This window comes from Hemicordylus capensis, chromosome 4 (assembly GCF_027244095.1).
Source record: "Hemicordylus capensis ecotype Gifberg chromosome 4, rHemCap1.1.pri, whole genome shotgun sequence".
Lineage (NCBI taxonomy): Eukaryota > Metazoa > Chordata > Lepidosauria > Squamata > Cordylidae > Hemicordylus > Hemicordylus capensis.
Window position 1 is genome coordinate 166,229,170 of NC_069660.1, and position 15,522 is coordinate 166,244,691.

General features: G+C 45.7%; 1 protein-coding gene across 1 annotated transcript in view; it reads right to left on the reverse strand.

Moving 5' to 3' along the window:
* The window catches only part of UCK2 (uridine-cytidine kinase 2), a 42,195-nt gene extending 30,253 nt beyond the window's left edge, over positions 1–11,942 (reverse strand). Inside the window, exon 1 of the mRNA XM_053245119.1 lies at positions 11,699–11,942. Within this exon, the coding sequence (XP_053101094.1) occupies positions 11,699–11,803 (105 nt within the window). The 5' untranslated portion in view covers positions 11,804–11,942. The remainder of the gene's footprint in view (positions 1–11,698) is intronic.
* Positions 11,943–15,522: the final 3,580 nt, after the last annotated feature.

Consider the following 15,522-nt stretch of genomic DNA (forward strand, 5'->3'; position numbering starts at 1 on the left):
GCTTTGCACAAATTGATTCTGAAGTAGGCTGCTCCATTCATGCTTGCTAATTCCCCACACAAGCCCCAAAAGAAGTCAGGAGTGTTTGCCAATTCCCCAGGAGCAGTACCACTAACATGGTACCCGAGTGTTGTAACTAGCATCAGTTCACAAACTGTGTTATATGTGCCTTTGACTCTTAAGCACCCATCTTCGGAATGAAAAGCAGCATATGCCTTTCTGCAAAAGCAACTTCACCACTATCACATTTTGGAGAGTCTTGCTCCCTCTATGGGGACTCTTTTACTTGCCCACCCTAAATGCAAAAATAAAAGCGCATGTACAGCACTTTTTGCTTGGTCTGTCTCATTAGGACAACTGGTGCATGAGAATGAAAGCTGTGACTGGACCGAACCAATGATATATCACATCAATGTAAGCTTAAACTAAATTTTCAAATTTCAGTTATCAAACCAACTCAGAGGGATTTAAAAATAAACAAACAGAGTATTGTTGGCAAGTTAGTTTCAAAGTGTTCAAAATTCAAAGTGCCTGTGTTAGACTTGTTTGGTGATTCTCTCCCCACATGTACACTGAATTTGATCGCACTATGGTCACTGTTCCCTAAAGGGTCAATGGCACTGACATCATGCACCAGGTCCTGGGTGCCACTCAGGATTAAGTCCAAGGTCATCTTCTCTCTGGTTGGTTCCAAAACCAACTGTTCTAGGGCACAGTCATTCAGCTTATCTAGATATTTGACCTCATTGCCATTACCTGACTGTGAAGTTCCCCAATCTACGTGTGGGTGATTGAAGTCACCCATTATTACAGCCCTGCCTCTCCTTGATGTCTCCCTGATTTCCTGCTGCAACTCCAAGTCACTCTCAGCGTTTTGATACGGAAAGCGATAGCACATCCCCAGTGCACGTTTCCTTTTGGGCCTTGTATTGTCACCCACAGGGTTCCTGTGGAGGACTCCAGTCCTCCTAAACCTTAGTAGTTTCAATCCCTTCTTTAACCTGCCTCTCCACCTCCAAGGCACCCCTCCCTGTCCTTTCCATAGAGTTTATATCCAGGGATAACAGTGTCCCACTGCTTCTCACTGTTCCACCATGTTTCAGTTATGCCCCCTACGGTATATCTATTCCTGTGTTATCAACCAAGCACTCCACCTCACCCATCTTGGCTCGGAGGCGTCTGGAATTGGCATATAAGCACCTATACACTGAATCTCTTCCCTAGTATCTGCTATCTTTCTTTTGACTCTTTGACCAGCTGGCACAGCCTTCTGTCTGCTCTTTATGTGGTTCTGCTCTGTCCCCTTCCGTCTTCTCTGAATCCTTTGCACCCTCACACTTTAAAGGATGGCATTTGCCCAACTGGATACTGTCCAGCTCCTGTCAGCTATTCCCCAGGTGTCATTTTAAAAGCTGCTCTGCAACCTTTTTGCTTTTAAGCACCAGCAATCTGGTTCCATCTTGGTGCAAGTGCAGCCCATCCCTTTTGTACAGGCCTTGCTTGCCCCAAAATGTATCCCAGTGCCTAACCTAGGAGGATCTCTCTAGCAGTTTCATGTAGATGTTTAAAAGCATTTGAGACAGAGTGGAGCCCTGACACCATACAAAAGCTCTTGCTTCGTAGAGCAGCAATCTCCAAGTAATACCTTCTGAAATCTGTCTGAGGTGTACGAGTGGAACCACTGCAAAGCAGTGCCCCCTACACCCAGTCCCCACAGGCAATCCAGAAAGATACCATGGTCAATGGTATTGAAACAAGCCACCGAGAGATCAGAAAGGACCAACAGAGTCACACACCCAGAGCCCACGCCCTTTGGAGATCATCCATCAGGCTGACCAAAGCAGTCTCCACCCCATAACCTGCCCGAACACCAGAAGATCTAGAAGATAATCTGTTTCACCCTAGACTGCCTGGAGTTGAGAGGCCACCACCTTCTCAATCACTTTGGCCAACCATGGGAGATTGGAGACAGGCCTATAATTGCCTAACTCTGAGGGAAACAGTGTAGGCTTCTTTAATAGAATGTCTAATAATTGCATCCTTTAAACAAGGAGGCATCCTACCTTCTCTCAGAGAAGCATTTATGATCTCAGCCTGGCCTTCTCCAACAATCTCCCTGCTCAATAATATAAGCCATGTCAGCCAAGGGTCAAGAGAACAGGTGGTAGGACGCACAGTTCCAAGCAGCTTGTTCACGTCCTCAGCAGCCACAAACTGAAACTGATCCAATATAACCACACAAGAGGCGTTACTGGATACCCCTGCTAAAGACTCTGCACCAACAATGGAATCCAGGTCAGCTCAAATACAAGAGATTTTGTCCACAAAACACTCATTAAAAGCTTCACAGCAGCTAACTGATGGTTCCAAAGCTGGAGTGGAAGGGGCCTGTATAAGTATACCACCCTCGACAATTCTGCTGGATGTGAACCTGTGGAAGTAATATGAGTAGCAAAGAATCACTTCTTTGCCATACATTTTACCAGAGCATAGGTCTTCAATTGTGCTCTGTGCTGTGATCTGTCAGATTTGAGCCAAGACCTTCTCCACTTGCACTCTAGTTGCCTACTGTGGAGGAAGAGCTATCCCACCACACTACCACAGGTGACAGATCCCATCACATGTGGCAGAACAGCCCTCTATTCCTCCTAACCTTTTTACTGCTGCCACCAAGTGGACTTTTGGTATGGCTGGGTCCACTACAACAGCCCTTCCAAAAAACTCTCAGTAGTGTGGAAAGGCTTATAGGCGTGGGGTGGAGACAATCAACAAGCTTCTAATTTTTTAAAAAAATTACTTTTAGAAAAATTGGTTCAATTAAAACATTACTTTTGCAGCAAAAAAAAATTTCAAAACAGCTATTAACAGAGCAGGTCAGGGAAAATGAAAACTGGAAAAACACATCTACTACTTGACTCTATACTGGTCCCTACTCAGAGTCCTCTTGTGAGCTTCTGGTTTTCTGGGTGGTTCTGATTACAGCACAGGTCTGGGGCTCAATCCAGCCTGGCTCTTCTTTTTCTTCTTAGTGATTACAGCTGGGTTTCTCCCTCCAGCAGACTGACTTATCAAAAACTTCTTTAAATATATCAGAAGTAGAAAACCTGCCAGTGAGGCAGTTGGATCCTTAGATTATGAGGGTATGAAAGGGATTATCGAGGATAAGGAGATTGCAGAGAAGCTGAATGAGTTCTCTGCATCTGTCTTCACGGCGGAGGATACTGACCATATACCGTCTCCAGAATTGAGTTTTTCCGGTTTAGCAGCTGAGGAACTGGGTGAATTTGAGGTGACAATAAAAAATGTTCTAAACTGTCTTGAAAAAGCTAAAAATGAACAAATTGCCAGGGCCAGAGGGCATGCACCCAAGAGTTCTGAAGGAACTCAAATGTGAAATTGCCAATCTCCTAGCAAAAAAATATATAACTTGTCCCTACAATCAGGCTCCATACCAGAGTACTGGAAAGTAGCCAATGTGACTCCAATTTTCAAGAAGGGATCTGGGAAATTACAGGCTGATCAGCTTAACTTCGGTGCCAGGTAAATTGACGGAAAGCATACTTAAGGACATGCACACCTCAGGCAGTCAACAGCTATCAGTTTTCTCACCACATGTAGGCTTCCACGTGGAAAATTTTTGTACTTTTCCAATAGCAAAAGAAAGCATCTCCCAGGGATACCAACCCAAGCCCAGAGGGGAGGGGTTAAGCTCTGTCAAAAAGTGGGTTGGCGGCGGCAGCAGCCTTTTGAACCTACCAAAAATTACAGAAAAGTTTTAGGAGAAGCCTAGTCATGCAGCTCAGCAGCGATGATTCAGCATTTTTCCCCCTCACGTGAGCTTGCTCTGAGACAAAAGCTTTAATCCACTACAAGGCTCTTCTGATTTTTAAATTAAGAATGGTAGCATGAGGGTGGAGGAGACTATCCAAGAATTAAGCAAAACAAAACACATTGTCTTTCAGTTAATAAAGGATTATTCCCCATTTTCCAGGGCATTCCCACAAATAGCTGCTGTTCTAGAAGTGAATGTTTTTCACCATGGGGCTGCCAGCTGTCTCTCAGAAGAAAAAAAGAAAGAAAGAAAACTGTGGCTACTGGAATGCTTCTAAATCCAGAAGCGTCTACTGCTCAGACATAACATTTCAGACAGTCATAATATTACTGGGAAAGCTTTAAGAGAGGGGAAGGCAGGGGGAAAAGACACCTATGTCCACACAAGAGTTCACATAAACCCAGATCAGATTTGGTTATTGAATAGGTCAGAAGGCTTATGGCCTGAACTGCTTTGATAAATATCAAAATCCAAGATTCTGAAGCAAGGAAGCTGTCGTAAAATATATATCGAAAAATATTTCTATACCGCCCAAAACTTGTGTATTACAAAATCATATTCCTAGCAAATGTGTAAAAGCACAGATGATCAGGCATCTGAAGTCTTTTTCAGACTTTACCTGGAAAGTCATAATTTTAATGTTCCAGTGAGCCCTTCCTCAAGATTACGTGAAAGGTCTCCCGGGTGGTGGCGAGGAAGGTTGCTCAAACTTACCTTCCCGCAGACAGTCTGTCAGTCACCAGCTTTCCCCACACCCTTAACTTCAGTTAATGGGTGGGCCTCTTTGGGGGTTTGCTGCTGAGGCACTGCTGGCAGCCACATGGCTGCTGGTGGTTCTTATGAGCAGCCAAGACCAGGCTTGGCTGCCCGTGAGAACAGCCTCAGTGTCTCAAAAACTGGAACAGGATCAGAGCGGGGCAACAAAGATGGTGAGGGTTCTGGAAAGCAGATCCTACGAGAAATTACTGAAGGACCTGGGTATGTTTAGGCTGACAAAGAGACAGGATTGCCATCTTCAACTGTCTGAAAGGTCACACAGATGGAGCAAATTTGTTCACTGTTGCTACCGAAGGCAGAACTAGAACCAGTGTTGGAATGATAAGGAAGCAGATCCAGGCTAGACATGAGAAGAATTTCCTGACTGCAAGAACGGTTGCAGTTGTGTAGTGATGGGCTCTCCTTCTGAAGAAATCTTCAAACAGTCATCTGTCAGGGATGCAGCTTCATGTACTGAGCAGGAGATTGGACTAGAACAGAGTTTCTCAACCACCGGTCCGGGGACCGCTGCCGGTCCCCGAAGGGTTGAGCGCCGGTCCCTGACTGGGAGTCAACCCCACCCCAACAACTGCAATCAAGGCACTCACTTCCTCAATTTTGCACATGGTATGGAAGAGGAAGAGTATCACCTTCTTGTCCCTTGCCTCCACGTGCTGCTGTGATCTTCCTACAGCTATTTTATTCCCTATCTTTACAGCTTCAAACTGTATGCGGTGTGGGGGCATGAAAAGGTATGCCACCTGAAGGGCTGCCACTTGAAGGGCTGCTGGTTCTTGCATGCTCATTGTTTGCAGCCAAAGGTTGATTGATTGAAACCCAGCTGCCTATTGTGGTCGAGGCGCCTTGAGAGGGAACGCTGTTTCCCTCTTGCATCGGTGGGGTGTTGTGGTCCCTCTGCCCCCTGTAACCCCCTGGTCTGCACCGCCGGTGGAGGACGGCGGTCCCCTTTATGACCTCGCCGGGTGCGGGGGACAATCTCTGGCCGGGATCATGCCGCGGTGAGGGCTAAGCAGAGGAGGGAGGGAGGAGGGCCGCCCTGGCTCACCTCACAGGTATGCGCGGGCAGCATGTGGGACCACGTGAGCTGCGTGGCCCCAAAGGCAGGCTGGTGTGATTGGCTCCCGCAGGGGAGTTGGGAGGGGAGCACAGAAGTGCACATTGTGAGAGAGGATGGGGAACACTTGCTACACTCTGGTGCGCAAGCACAGTGGCGGCAGCTCTTGGACCCAGGCGACCTTCCGAGTGCAGTCCGGTGCACCATTGCCTCACCCACCCTGAACAGTGCCTCGTCTCCCCAGCGAGGAAAATGAGGCATCTACCACTACAACGCCCCACACCCTCCGCCATCTCAGAATCACCCCCTTTCTTTTAATGCCAGGTCTCCACCGCTCTTTTTCACATTTTCTTTCACCATTAAAAAAAACCCAATTCCCAGCACCTGCCATGTAACGAATTTAACGAGTTTTGGAGGAGCTGCACGGGTTTCATTAGGTCCACCTCACAAAGTGCACATCTAAGAGCAGGATCCAGATCAAGTCAGGTGATCATGACCAAGCAGCATTGACACAAATGAGAGATGATTAAATTAATTTCAGTGGGTGGGCGTGACTAACGTTGTCTGGATCCTGCCCTGCGACTACACAACTCCTGCTAAAACTCCACCTCCATCATGAGAGGGTTAAACTGTAGATTTCCGGCTCTACTGAGCTTGCCCTCCTTGCCCTCCTTGCTCTCCTCTCCTCACCTCCTTTTTGCTTTGCTTGACATCCAGCCTGATGAAGCATTTTGGGGGATTCAAAAGCTTGCTTGTGTGTTGTTTTCATTGCCCCCATGTAGCTTTTGAATTTTTCTAATGGCCCAACATCCCCTCTCCATTGAGTAATCACAAGCACCTCCACCCCCACCCCACACATACTGAAGACATACTGGTGACAAATTTGTTCACCCAGGCTTTTAGATTCAGGGGTTCTCAACCTTGGGTATCCAGACGTTGGTGGACTTCTACTCCCGTAATCCCCAGCCATAATGGCCAAATGCCATTGTGGTTGGGGGTTATGGGAGTTTAACTGAGGGACCCAAGGTTGAGAACCCCTAATATTCCATGTTTGCAAAAGATTCCAAATTTAATTATTTTAATGCTTATATTATTTTAATTGTAAACTGCCCAGAGATGCAAGTTTTGGGCAGTATAGAAGTCTGATAGATAGATAGATAGATAGATAGATAGATAGATAGATAGATAGATTTGAAACCCCTTTACTAACTGCCGGTCCGGGAAACTGCGCATGAAGAATGTAGCGGTCCTTGAAACTCTGCACGAAGAATTTAGCGGTCCTTGACTCCAAAAAGGTTGAGAAACACTGGACTAGAAGACCTGCAAACTCCCAACTCTAAAATTATATTATTCTATCGCACCATATGCAACCATACACAGCAACATGTGTCAGCAGACTGTAAGCAAGCATGTTATATGCAAACATTAACAGATACAGGAGCAAGCCACACAGAGCATGTACAGCAGCACATCACAGTCCAAAAGCTTCACCAGGGCTGGAGCTTAGGAATTTTAGTCTCCTGCCTTCATGGCAGTATTTTAAAAGTGAAATTTTTAAAATATAAAAACTTTTGGGCAAAACAGATTTCAAGGTTCCACATGGAATTAAGCACAAATGTTTCTAGTTCATACTCTTGCATAATACAATGGCTAAAAGCATGAGTTGTGAAGTCTCACCTCAATCACAAACTCATTAGATGTTCTTAGGCAGAGTCACTGTCTCCTCTGTCACAGGCCCTCATTTGCAATGTGGAAACAATAATACTGACCCGACAGGGCTCTTTCTTTATGAATGTCTAAGACAGCATGTAATGGAGAGCTGGTCTTGTGGTAGCAAGCATGACTTGTCCCCTTAGCTAAGCAGGTTCTGCCCTGGTTGCATATGAATGGGAGACTTGATGTGTGAGCACTGCAAGAGATTCCCCTCAGGGGATGGAGCTGTTCTGGGAAGAGCAGAAAGTTCCAAGTTCCCTCCCTGTCTTCTCCAAGATAGGGCTGAGAGGGATTCCTGCCTGCAACCTTGGAGAAACCACTGCCAGTCTGGGTAGACCATACTGAGCTAGACAGACCTGACCAATGGTCTGACTCAATATATGGCAGCTTCCTATGTCCCTATGTCCCCATGTCCTATGATGATGTGCTAGTTCAGTGTTCTTCAGTGTAAGGCCCAGGAGCCAGTGATGGCCCCCATCAATCCTAAGTACAGTCCCCTAATTATTTATAGGAACCGTGCAAAGCTTTGGCCAGAGCTGAATACTCTGCACAGTTTCCTTGGCACAATGCGGAGACAATCATTCTCACCATGCAGTGCTACACTTTGCCCAGTGCCAAAGGGCTTCCTTGCACCATCTTTGAAGGCCTGCACAGAGTGCTGGGAAGTGTAGTCCTTCCCAGCATTTTCCCCATAAAGCTCCTAAGAGACGGCTCTGTCTCTCTTAAAGCTCAGAACTGTGCAGAGGTCAGGACACACAGTACTGGCTCTCACACTGAAGGTGTTTAGTGTGCATGTGTATGTGAGTGGCCATAGTGGCTCCCACTTCAAAATAATGAAGATCTTTGCAATAGATGAACACTAATCATCATCATTAAAGAAGCAGATCCCAACAGGGAGACTGATAAAGTCATCTCTTCCCTTCAGAAATACTGTCCATCCACCCCTACCATTTGCTCTTTGATAATAAAATAGAGCAGCAGCTCAATCCCCACCCCACCCACACACACAAGTGGCAGAAAAGAGGCAACTAAGAAGTCAACAATGCTATGTCAGAATGAAGAGAAGAACTCACATTCTGCAAATGAGAGTTTATTCAAAGTGGCTCTGAAAGTAATTCAATTGCAGGGGGAGGGGCTGTACAGAAATCTGCTCCCACATACATACAGTAAGTGCATCTGCCACCTGGAAGCAAGAGACAACTGTGAGGATGAAAGAAGAAGCAGAAGTCATCACCACTTCCATTCTTCCCCCGTGGGGGAAAAGCAAGCAAGCAAAAGAACCAATATCTTAACTAATTATAGGATGCCTGCTCCTCATACAGTCTCCTGTTTCTGTGGTTCCTCCCTTCCAAATACTTTAGTTTAACTAAAGTATTTTAGGTTTAAAGCCTTTTCAAGGCTTCTTGAAAAACCTCTGAGATTCAGTGTAGAAAATTAATAGGGTGGAGAGGGGTTTTTTGTTGTATAAATAGGTCAAATAATGTTCAAATCACAATCTGTTTAGAGCATCGGGAAAATTAGTGTGTGTGTGTGTGTGTGTGTGTGTGTGTGTGTGTGTGTGTACACACACACACACACATAACAAAAATGCAAGTTTTATTTAAAAAGAGGGGGGAGACTTTGCATAGGGGAAAAATTCCAATCCAAACTTTTCTAGAAAATGCACAGTACATTAGAAAAATCCAAACACAGAAAAATTGAAACACTGCTGTCAAATTTCCCAGGTTGTCTGGAAATTACTTATGTGTGCTTAGCAAAAGATCTATGATAGTTTCGCCCAGGCCTGCACAACATAAGGCCCAGGGGACTGAATCAGCCCACAGTGACTATTTTGCTGGCCCCTGGGTATCCTGCAGCAACACTGGAGCTGGAAACTGCCTTATAGCGCCATCCTGTGCATGCTTTCTCAGAAATATGCTCCATGGTGTGGCCAGTGAGATTTACTCCCATGTAAGCATGCCTAGCATTGCAGTTTGAAAGCAACAATAATTTAGGGAGAGGAGAGGACTTGGCATGTACTCTAGGGCCCCCACTGATTGAGCAGGAACAGGACCTATTCTCTGGCCACTATTCTTGGTTGAAACTATAGGTCCATTGACAGGGGGGAATAGATCCACAAGTAACTAAGAATATCTTTAATTTTAATGTAATAATGTGCTAAAAATTGACCTCAGCTCCTGCACACCAAGTTGTGGATGGTTCCGGCCCACCAGGGCATTTGAGTTGTGCGGCCCTGCTTTAGCCCCTCAAAGCAATCAGTTTTCCCCAGTGGCCAACCAGATGCCTCTGGGATGCCCACAAGCAGGAGATGAGGGCAACAGCCCTCCTGTGCTGTTGCATTCCGACACCCCAGCTACAGGCATTCAGAGGTAGACTATCCTTGAAACAAGGAAGTTGTACATAGCCATAATGACTATAGTCACTGAGATCTATCCTCCTTGAATTTGTCCAACCTTCTGTTAAGGCCATCTAAGCGAATGACCATCACCCTATCCTGTAGCAGGAAATGCCATTAATTAATGGTGTGTTGTATGAAGCAGCACCTATTTCCTGAGAATCAGTTTCAGTGAGTGATTCTAGCAATATGAGAAATAAGTTTTATTCCTATCTACGTTGCCTACACCATGCATAGTTTTATAAGCCTTGATCATGTGCCCTATTAATCCCCTCTTTTCTCAACTAAAAAGCCCTAAAGTGTTAGGTTATCCTTTCAGGGAAGGTTCTCAAGGCCCCCAATAATCATCATTGTAGTTTTCTGCACCTTTTCCAATTCTATGATGACTTTTTCGGGATGAGGCAACAAGAACTGTATTATTCAAGTGCAGCCATATCACAGATTTTTATAAGGGCATCACAATACTCCTAGTTTTATTTTCAACCCCTTTCCCAATCCCTACTGTGGAATTTACCATATTCACAGCTGCTATATATTGAGTTGATATTTTCACTGAAACAGCCACCAGCACCCCACAACAACTATCTTTTTCCTAGATAGTCACCACCAATTCAAACCATATGTGTGTATATGTGAATTCTTTCTGTCCTAATGTGCATCACTTTACACTTACATTCAACCTCATTTGCCATATCCTTTTGGAGTTCTTCACAATCTGCTTTGGTTTTCAACATACTGAATAATTTAGCATCATCCGCAAACATGGCCACCTCACTGTCCAGCCTGAATGCCACATCATTCATTCAGTTGAAAAATATCAGTCCCAGTCCTGATCCTTAGAGGAATCCACTTTTTTCTATTCTCCACTTCCCTATTTTTAACCAGTTATTTATCCTCTTATCCCATAACTGTTAAGTTTACTCTTGAGTCTTGGTTTAAGTTTACTCTTGAGTCAAAACTTTCAGCCATAAAAGCATTGAACTTTCCTTACGAATATTTAGGATAGGCGGCGGTTACTCAGTCGCAAGAGAGAGAAACTTTGCACGTGTCAGGAATTTATTTCCGATTACTTCTTATATCACAGTGCTGACCCTGGACACCGAAAAAAGGTTCCAGAGTAACAGTACGAAAGGCAAGAAAACCAAGCCCTGCAGTCAGCCCCGGGAATCCCCGAGTAGACAGACGAGTGAGCACATGGCCGCAGGAAGGAGAGAGACAGAACACACAAATGCCTTCTCGGCCCCTCATCTCGGCTCATACACAATAGAACCCAGAGAACCTTCTGCTCTCCTGCCCGTAGTACACCCGGTGCCGCTCCCGCAGGGCAGTAACAGAGGCCGGCCGGCCAGATGGCGAAAGACACAAAAGTGCTGCTGCCATGTGGCTGCCATGTGGCGCACGGTCTTGCAACCCCATTCTTCCTGAAGGGCTCGCCGCAGATGCTGCGCTCTCTCAAGGACGCGCACCTTACACCGAGACTAGGGACCCGACAGCCAGGACTCCAGCCTCTTTCGCAGTCTCGCTCCTCCGGCTCTTCAAGCCAAGAAGCCTCAGCCCTCCTCATCTGACTGAGCTCCCACCACGTGCATGGGACTGGGAGGAGAGGGAAAACTCTGCACACATCCTGGAAAGTGCGGGCAACAAAGGTGCTGTTCACGGAGTCGGCTATTGAAAAGCAGATCCCAAGGCTAGACTCAGATACTGAAGGGGAATGGGAAGCTCAGCCCACCAGTTTTTCACTGTCAGGCGGAGCCAAGGGAAAATTACGAGCCATCTCCAAGCATGCACAAAGCGCCCGTTCTCCTGAAAGGCGGGGGGTGGGCTTCTCAGGCAAGCTGGGCGCGCGAGCGTGCGACACCCACTAAAAAAAGCCCATAACATTGCCACGTTGGCTACACTCCCACAGCTTGGAAACGCAGGCGCTCACCTTTCCGCTCGCCGTTCCCCCGCTAACCCCGATGAGAAAAGGCTCGTTGCCTCCGCCTCCAGACTGCCCATCTCCCTGGAGCCTCTGCTCACTGTCACCAGCCATGCTGCTGTTTCCACGACCACTCCTAGTAGCTGTCGGCCCAAGATTTATGTGTTGCTGCTATTGCTGCTGCCCGCCTGCCTGATTGATTCAGGTGCCTTACTGACCGCCGGCTTCACGTCCCAGCCACACTGTGGCGCGTACAACGTGGTTCCTTTCCAGGTGCCGCCTCCAATTTCCGCCTCTGCCCAGGCCGCCTTGCACTAGGGGTTAGGAGCCGCGTCATTCCAGTAGTGCTACAGCAGCCGGTGTTGGTCACCCACACAGCCTGGAGCCTTTTTTGGACTGACGCCCACTCTCGCTGGATTGATTGATCCCCTATCGAGAAAGTATGGAAAGTACTGGAATTCTCTGTTCGTCCCCCCCCCCCAGTCGCCTGGGGAGATTCGCCTTTAATTTTAATGTCTACTATATTAATATTAAAGTTCAATATTTGTGTAATACCGCAGCTGCTTTCCTGCTCCCTTAAAATTTGTGGGAGTTTTGCAGTTGACTTCAACGAGAGCAGAATTGCTGGCCATCTTTGTAATGGCATATGATCTCCAACAGATATATTTTTATTTACTCATGACATGCTTATACCACCTTTCAATATAAATGCCCACAGTGGTGTATATAAAAATGAAATAATGAAATATTTAATCCAAAAAAATTGATTAAAACAATATATAAACAAATATCTTGTTTTATATATTGTATGCCATATAAGCTGTAAAGACTATACATATTACATTGCCTTGCAGAGACGCATGAGGCAGAAATTGTCTGGGGCATCTCTAGCCAGTGACTGAGGAAGGCGCACCTATTGAATTTATGCTTGAATGCAGCCCTCATCAGCAGGGGCGTAACGAGGCTGGAGTGGGCCCAGAGACAAAATTTTAAAATGGGCCCCTTGCTGATACATACACATTCACTTCACATGTGACTTGCCTCTTGGGGGCCCCTCGAGGCGTAAGGGCCCCCAGGCAGCCGCCTCCCCTTGCCTAATGGTAGATACACCCCTGCTCATCAGTCCAATCTTGACCTGAAATACCAAGGGAAACTCATTTCTAAAGCCAGGATAAGTTAAGATGAGCACCTTAACTTGCAATTTTCATGCTTTTCAGAGCACATGTGAAAATCGAAAGCATCTTAACTCTCATCTTAAACTAAAGCTGTTTGGATTGCTGAATTTTTTTGGATTGCTGAATTTCCAGGTTTTTAACAAATAAAAAGAGCAGTGTGGGAAAGAGAAATGTAACAACAGCCCTTACTCTTGCTGGGTAAGTGGAGTCTCCATACTCAGAGGTAGTATACCTCCAGTACAGAATGTTCAAAGGCAGAATTCTAGCTAATAAGAAGCAGTATGTTTCTGTTGCAGAACCTCCATGTTCAAAGACAGTCCACCACTACCTTGTATTCCCTTGCAAGCTCACCCCGCTGTTAATGGAACTGCTCCGGGGTGATAGGCAAACACTAATCATGGATTCATGGTTTCTCATTGAAAATGAATCCACTCTCATTTGCTACCAGAGGATCTACACTCAAAACACCTCAGAAACGACAAAACCCAGTACCCTTGTGGGTATGGGCATGTTTGGCACCCTATTTGCACTACACCACCACTTGCTGTGGGCCACCCCGGTACCTCACCGAGCGGAGTTATGGGCCTGCTGAAGCCCCCATTATTCCCTATGGGGGGGAGCTTAAAGACGCGCAAACTTCATTAATTCTTTAAAAATCACCCCTTTGCCCAATTCCTTTCAAATTTGGGTAGTGGCAGGCCACTGGGGCACTACCACCCAACACAGTCTTCTGCCACCGAAACCCCCTTTCTGCCCCGAATCTGCCCCAAAGACGCACAAACTTCAAACATTCTTTAAAAATCAGCCCTTTGCCCAATCACTCTGAAATCTGGGTGGTAGCTTCCTTGCACCCATTGGACACTACCACCCACCACAATCCACCCTAAGCCACCCTGGTGCCACCCCCCCCGGGAGTTTTGCTGAAATCCCCATTATTCCCTATGGGGAAAAAATCTTAAAGACACGTAAACTTCAAAAATCTTTTTTTTTTTTTTTACATTTTATATCCCGCTCTTCCTCCAAGGAGCCCAGAGCAGTGTACTACATACTTAGGTTTCTCCTCACAACAACCCTGTGAAGTAGGTTAGGCTGAGAGAAGTGACTGGCCCAGAGTCACCCAGCTAGTTTCATGGCTGAATGGGAATTTGAACTTGGGTCTCCCCAGTCCTAGTCCAGCACTCTAACCACTACACCATGCTGGCTCAGCCCTGTGCCAAGTTCCTTTGAAGTATGGGTGGTAGCTTCCTTGCTCCCATTGGGCACTACCACTCACCACACCCCACTCTGGGCCACCCCGGTGCCCCCAACGTGAAGCTATACATTTGCTGGAATCCCCATTATTCCCTATGGGAAAAATCTTAATGAGGCATGAACTCAAAAATTCATTAAAAAAAATCATCCCTTTGCCCAATTTCTTTGAAATTTGGGTGGTAGCTTCCATCCATTGGGCACTACCACCACCACCCAACTCTTTTGGCCCTGGGACCTCTAAAAAAAAAATCCAAATCAATTTGGATTTGGAAAATTTGGGTCCAAATTGAATCAGGGGTGATTAAGGGGGGTCAGATTTGGACCCAAAACAAATCAGGGGTGTTATGATTGGGGTACAAATCAAAATGAAAAAAATCGAGTCATGCACACCCCTATTGAATGGTAGGTTCAAGGCTCATGATGGTAGAATGTTCAAACAACTTCTCATATTTACTGTACTGACATCAGTGTGGCAGTATAAGAAGTCTGGTACTCTTCAACATATTTATCCATTACTTTAGAGGAAGATATGGAGCAAATATTCACTGAATGTGCAGATGACTAAAAACTGGGAGAGACAGCTAACATCTCAGAAGAGAGGAATAAAATGCAAAATGACATTAATAGAATAGAAATCTGGGCTGGAACTATCAAAATGAAATGCAACTGAAACAAATGTGAAATTCTGGACTTAAAAACAATCAAATGCATAGGTAGAGGTTGATGGATATGTAGTCTGGCAGTAACACATGGGAAAAAGGTATTTGCATTGCAGTCTATCGCTAACTAAACATGAGTCAGCAATGTGATACAGCTACAAAAACGTTAATGCAATTTTTAGACTGCATTCACAGAGCATAGTTTCCAAATCACTTTATTCTGCACTTTATATTCAAATTTTTTCTGCACTAGTTGTGACCAGTTCTGTGACCAGTTCTGAATGCCTCACTTTAAGAAGGATGTAGACAAATTAGAATGGTTTCAGAGGAGGGCAGTTAAAGATGGTCAGGTGTCTGGAAACAAGCTCTGTGAGGAAAGGTTGAAATCCTGGGTATGTTTAGCCTGAAAAAAAGAGGACTGAGTGAAGATCATTATACTGCTCTTCAATTACCTGAAGGATGGTCACACAGAAGAAGGCATTCTCTGCTGCCTTGGAGGGGCAGTTAACCCCTGCTAACTGAGAAAATAGGCACCTTTTAAAGTGATGATTCTCCTATATTTAGCAGGGGGAGATAAACTGCTCCTATCCAGCCCCAGCTCAGCATCCCTCCAGTGGTTATTGCTGGTGTCTCTTTTTAGACTGTGAGCCCTTTGGGGACAGTGAGCCATCTTTAGTTGTAGTTTTTCTATGCAAACCAGTTTGAGAACGTTTTTTGAAAAGTGTTATATAAATATTCAGAGGAGATG